Source organism: Acomys russatus, chromosome 11, assembly GCF_903995435.1.
Source record: "Acomys russatus chromosome 11, mAcoRus1.1, whole genome shotgun sequence".
NCBI lineage: Eukaryota > Metazoa > Chordata > Mammalia > Rodentia > Muridae > Acomys > Acomys russatus.
In genome coordinates this window covers 7,817,505-7,823,504 of record NC_067147.1, presented here as the reverse complement: position 1 = coordinate 7,823,504, position 6,000 = coordinate 7,817,505, and the positions used below count along the sequence as shown (strand labels likewise).

Genomic DNA, 6,000 nt, shown 5'->3' with positions numbered 1-6,000 from the left:
TACAGCTTATCATATGAAGTGAATTAAATCAGATTCATGAATACAAACAAACAAACAAAAAATAAAAAATAAAAAAATAAAAAAGAGATCCTCCTGCCTTGAGGGCCACCATCAAAGGATTAAAGAAAGGGGTATGCCACCACACCTGGCACAGTTACACTCTGTACAGATCATACTTCCAGAACTGAAATTCTGGAATAAAAGCCGGTGTCAGTTAAGACTTCGGGAACTGGGCATTTCCCCCCCCCATTGTATTAGGGACTAACGTAGGGCTTTTTTGCATGTCAGGTAAGCACTCTACCACTGAGCTATGCATCCCCTCTATTTACCTTTTGAGATGGGGTCTATATTGCCCAGGCTGGCCTTGAACTCCTCTGTAGCCCAGGCAGTCAGTGGCCTTCTGAGCTGCTGCTATTTCAGGCCTGCACTCCCAGGCCACGCAGGCAATGGGTACTCTCGCAAGGTGCTTGTAATGTAGTGTACTCCCCAGAGTGCCCTCGCAGGCTTCTTCAGTCTCCAGAGCAGCCATGAGGCAGTCATTTCATCTCACAGACAGGGGTGCTGAAGGACAGACAGGTTTTAAAAAACACTGCACCAGCCTTATTCAGCTGGAACAGCTTTTGTTAGACATGTCATATTGTCGCCTAATACTTCAGAGTTTTGCATTCTCATACTTAGGACTCTATTTTGAAATCTATCTTTGTCTGTGAGATACCATCAAGATATAAGCTTTATTTTCTTCCAAATGAATAGATGCTTCTACATGGACTAAGTTATATGATCCCCGCCCCCCCCCCCCTGACCCAGGCTCACAAGCCTTCAGCCTCCCTCCTGGCTGCCACATGGGCCAGACAGGGCTCTTCTGGGCATTCTGGCCCGGGTCCCAGCAGCATGACACTGAGCAAGGCAAGGGTGTGGAGAGCTAGTCTGTGTACCCTTCAAGGGCAGCCGGGAGACGGAGGAGGTGGAGCCTCAGCTGGCCAGCAGGTCCCGCAGGCCACTGTTGCAAGGCAGCAGGTCACATGCTCGCCGTGCTTTGCGATCCCGGACAGCCTTCAGGGCTGGGCTGTGTTGTAACAGGAGGGAGCAAATGTCCTCGTGACCCTTCTCTGCAGCCTGCAGGGAGAGAGAGGCCTGAGTCAAAAAATGTACCAGAGCCAGGACCCGTGCTTTCTTCCCTTTCGGGGCCTGCTTTCTCTGAAAATGTCCCCTGAAAACAGGAACCCCAGGTGTCCAAGCAGACCTCCAAATGCTACCAAAGCCCTGTGCCTTGTACACAGATCTGTGAAGCTCCTGAGGCTGTCTGTGCAACTGGTCAGCCTCAGTTCTATTTCAGCTATTCTGGAACTCTCCATGTAGACCAGACTGAAACTTGGCAATTCTCCTGCCTCTGCCTTCCAAGTGTTGGGATTACAGGTATGAACAGCCATGGCTGGGTCTTTACGCATGTCAGGCAAATGCTCCACCACAGAGCTATTGTTTGCCCCCCCCCCCTTTTTTTTAACCTTTTGAAACAGGGTCTCACTATGTTGCTCATGTCTATGTCTTTTTGGTTTTGTCTCGTCTTTTAGTTTAGTTTAGTTTTGTTTTGTTTTCAAGGCAGGGTTTCTCTGTGTAGTTCTGGAGCTCACTCTGTAGACCAGGCTGGCCTTGAACACACAGAGATCTGCCTGCCTCTGCCTACTAAGCACTGGAATTAAAAGCATACTCGAGTTGCAAATACAGTTCGGTGGTAAAGCACTTGCCTAGCAATTCCCCAGCACTTAAAACAGACAGGCAGACCGGGCGTGGGGGCGCATGCCTTTAACCCCAGCACTCGGGAGGCAGAGGCAGGTGGATCTCTGAGTTCGAGGCCAACCTGGTCTACAACGCAAATCCCGGACAGCCAGGACTACACAGAGAAACCCTGTCTTTAGAAACAACAACAACAGCCGGGCGTGGTGGCGCACGCCTTTAATCCCAGCGCTCGGGAGGCAGAGGCAAGCGGATCACTGTGAGTTCGAGGCCAGCCTGGTCTACAAAGTGAGTCCAGGATGGCCAAGGCTACACAGAGAAACCCTGTCTTGAAAAACCAAAAAAAAAAGAAAAAAAGAAACAACAACAACAAAAGATCATCCTGTTTATGACCTAGAAAGTGGGTGGCAGAAAGACAAAGTAGTAGTGGTTTCAAAACGCTGATTACGTGGGAAAGCCTTTACAACTCACCACTGAGGAAAGAGAACTCACTCATACACAGGGAAGAAGGGCTAAAAAACTATTTTTCTGAGGTGGTAACCAGTGAGCACTGGATTTCAGGTGGGTTTCTTTTCTCCATTTTCCTGTTTTCTACAATGATCATTATGATGCTTAGTGCTGGTTGTCAACTTGGTGGGGTGTTTTTGGTTTTGTTTTTCTTTTCTTCCAAGACAAGGTTTCTCTGTGTAGCCTTGGCTGTCCTGAACTCGCTTTGAAGAGCACGATGGCCTCAAGCTCACAAGAGCTGGAATTAAAGGCCTGTGCCACCACCGCCTGGCAACTTGGTAGGATTTATAATCACCTAGGAGACACACTTATGGGCACGACGGCATTTCCAGAGCACTTTAACCTCAAGAGCTGAGATGCCAGTGTCTAGAGCACTGCCTTTATTCTCAGCATTTGGGAGGCGGGTAGATCTCTGTGAGTTAAAGGCCAGCCTGGTCTACATAGTGAGTTCTAGGACGACCAGGAGGGTTAATTAGAGGGATTCTGTCTCCAAAAAAAAAAAAATAATAAAAGAAAGAAAGAAAAAATTGTCACAGCAAAACAAGAAAATATAATATAATATAAGAATAAGATTAAGGAAAAGAAGGAGCGAAGGAGGCCGGGCCATACCTTATGTAGACTGGTCATGCCGTCATCGTCGGCCAGCTGGGGGTTGGACCCATGGGCAAGCAGCAGTCGCGCGATTTCTGTATGCCCACAGTAGCTGGCCCGGTGCAAAGCCGTGGCACCCCCGTGGGTCTGGGCATCACATTTTGCTCCACTTTCCAGCAGAAACTGGCAAACGGCATAGTGCCCATTGCGGCTAGCGTAGTGCTACAGGGGGCAGAGACTAAAGTCAGATGGCAAAGTCCTGGCAGGTGACAAAGCACTGGCTGGCACTCCAGCAAGGGGCAGACTTGGATCAGCTCAGAGACATTGTGCTCTTCCACTAATTAAAAAGACCGAGCTGCTCTGGCCAGAGTTAAAAGAGAAGTTTGGCTAAGGATGTGGTGTAGGTGTGGGAGTGCTTATCAGTCATGGTGGCACAAGCAGCAAGTCTGAGGCTGATCTGGAGTCTGTGAGAGCCTATCTATCTCAAAAGACAAAACAACAAGATTTAAAGCAAGGTGGGGTGGCATATGTCTGTGACCTCAGAATTTAGGATGAAGAGACAGGAATGACTTCAAAGACAGCCTAGACCACATAGTGCCCCTTTACCAAAAACAAACAAACAACAACAAAACAGAAAGAATCCAAGAGCTGGTAAGACGACTCATTGGGTAAAAGTACTTACCACCAACTCACAGAGTAGAAGGGATGAAATAGCTCCCAAAAGTTGTCCTCTGACCTCCACACATGCACTGTGGCCACTGGTGTGTACACACACACACATACACACACACACACACCAATAACCAAACAACAGAAAACAGAAGAGGGCTTTGCTGGAGGTAAAGGGGAAGAGAGCGGCAGCCCAGAGCTCACCAGTGCAGTGTAGCCGGCAGAGTCAGGCTGGCTAGGGTCTGTGGCTTTCTGGACGAAATACTTGACTCGGCCCAGGTCTCCATTCAGGGCTGCCGACCAGATTCCTGCACAAAACCAGTCAACATGCTAAGCTGTTGCAGGACATCTGATCACACTACAAACCCCAAGATGGTGTCTTTCCTAGAAAAACCTGGGAGGCAGAGGCAGGAGGATCTCTGAGTTCAAGGCCAGCCTGGTCTACAGAGAGAATTCCAGGACAGCCAGGGCAACACAGAGAAACACAGTCTCCAAACAAACAACAGGGGCTAGGCTGACATTTTGAGCCAGGTTATTTTCTGTCATGGGGAACCAGCTTGTGCATGTCAGGATGGCTGTGACACGCGAAATGTCCCTAGACCTTTCCTAGGCTCGCTAAGGCATAAGGACAGTGTCTCCGAAGAGGTGTCACAGAACTGAGAGCAGGTGGCAAAGCTTCAAGTTAGCCTCAAGTCTGCAGGAAGAAGACAGGCCAGTAAATTGAATGCTGTTAATTAGACAAATGTCTGGCATATGTTAGAAACTCACTGTGAGGATGAGAGCTATAGCGAGGGTACGGAAACAGAGCTGTGTACGCCACAATAGAGAACTTGGGATGCGGAACTAAAAACAATAGGAGGAGCTGGAAAAATGGCTGCACAGTTGAGAGCACCTGCTGCTCGGCAGAGGCCCTGGCTCCCAGCGCCCGACTGTAACATCTATGTATATGCAATCCCAGGGAACTGATGGCCTTTTCTGGCCCCCACAGGCTGCAGGCACATGTGGTATACATGCACACACATGCAGGAGAATGCACATAGATTAAAAAAAGAATAAAAGAAAGAAAGAAAGAAAGAAAGAGGGGCTGGCCAAGCATTCAGGGAGGCAGAGGCAGGCCAATCTCTGAGTTCAAGGCCAGCCTGGTCTACAAAGTGAGTACAGGACAGCCAAGGCTACACAGAGAAACTCTGACTAAACAAACAAATAAAACAAAAACAAACAAACAAAAAGTGGGGCTGGAGAGAAGATCCTGTGGTTAAGGGCACAGATTGCTCTTCCAGAGGTCCCGGGGTTCAAATCCCAGCACCACATGGCAGCTCACTGTCTGGTAACTCCAAGATCTTACACTCTCACATAAACATACATGCAAGCAAAACACCAATGCATATAAAATAAAGGTAAATAATTTTTTAAAAAGAGGGGTAAGTGCAATAATCTCATTTGCTATTTTCCAAAGGTAGAGAGGAATAAAACCACTCCCAGAGGGCATGAGAGGAAGCGAGACGTCCTATTAAACCCCTAGCCCAAAGGATGGCAGTAGCAGAGGTAGAGGAAGGGCACAGGCTAAGAAACCATTCTTATGGCATCGGTCAAGTGTGACTGCATACACATCAGTAACATCTACCCTACTACTGATGACAACCTTGCTATAACTGCACAAATTCCCTGTACCTGGGATAACACAATAGGTAACATACTTGTTGCTAGCACCAAGATCTCTGTATGTTCTGGGACAAAACAGTTACATCCCTGCGCTGTAGTCACCTGTTTGGAGATCACTGTCAAGCTAAAACACTCACACCTGAGATCAGCTCCCCTGATCTCCCAGGTGGCTACAACCCACCAGCTGCACATTCTGTCCCTAGGTCCTCTGTCTCCTAGCTGGGTTGGTCTCCAGACCCAGGTCGCAAACCAGTGCCTCAGTTCACCCGTCCGCACTCGAGACTTGCTGGCCGAGGGGCTTCCTGCCATGTTTTGTTTTTTGGTTTTTCGAGACAGCGTTTCTCTATGTAACTTTGGCTGTCCTGGACTCCCTTTGTAGACCAGGCTGGCCTCGAACTCCCAGCAATCCACCTGCCTCTGCCTCCCAAGTGCTGGGATTACGGTTTTGAGACCAGCTTTCCTACACCAGGCCGGGAAGCTCCAAACAGGGTTCGAAGCCTCTTTTTGACCACGTTCCCGGAGCTGCCGCCGGCCACGCAGCCACCTCACCCCCTCTCACCCCTCTCGAAGTCCATCTCCTCCAGCGTCTGCTGTACCCCAGGCACAGCACGGGGGTGCGAGCAGCAGGAGACGTCCGCGCACGGTTGCGGCGCCGCCATCCCGACGGCCCCGTCTGCAGCCCGGCGCTCCGACGAACTGCCCAGCCCCAAGCTGACCACTCGGCGTCCGTAGTTGACCTCCGAATCCCGCCCCCTCGCCCGAGCCGACCAATTCGACATTTAGACCTTAGCTTAGCAACCAATGACAGTAGGGAGGCGGGGCTGGGTGGGCTGCGCC

General features: G+C 49.7%; 1 protein-coding gene across 2 annotated transcripts; it reads right to left on the bottom strand.

The window, feature by feature from the left end:
* Positions 1–802: 802 nt before the first annotated feature.
* On the bottom strand, positions 803–5,885 carry Ankrd39 (ankyrin repeat domain 39). Of its 2 annotated transcripts, XM_051152814.1 has the most exons (5): positions 5,723–5,885; positions 3,706–3,809; positions 2,846–3,054; positions 1,516–1,524; positions 803–1,134 (listed from the first exon to the last, which is right to left on the bottom strand). In XM_051152814.1, exons 1-5 carry the CDS (start codon positions 5,820–5,822, stop codon positions 1,056–1,058), a joined length of 501 nt encoding a protein of 166 aa, XP_051008771.1. In that variant the 5' UTR covers positions 5,823–5,885; the 3' UTR covers positions 803–1,055. The 2 variants fall into 2 exon arrangements, with proteins under 2 accessions (XP_051008771.1, XP_051008770.1); XM_051152813.1 differs by lacking the exon at positions 1,516–1,524 and having other exon boundaries at positions 803–1,116; positions 2,851–3,054.
* Between the last annotated feature and the right edge of the window lie 115 nt (positions 5,886–6,000).

Bases quoted from the DNA above. Each gene is read 5' to 3' on its own strand.
- Ankrd39 (XM_051152813.1), bottom strand. From the start codon at position 5,822: ATGGCGGCGCCGCAACCGTGCGCGGACGTCTCCTGCTGCTCGCACCCC. The intron at 3,810-5,722 runs GTGAGAGGGGGT...GGTTTTGTGCAG, and splicing joins GGAGATGGACTTCGAGAGGG to GAATCTGGTCGGCAGCCCTG. The intron at 3,055-3,705 runs GTGAGCTCTGGG...TGCCCCCTGTAG, and splicing joins CTGCCGGCTACACTGCACTG to CACTACGCTAGCCGCAATGG.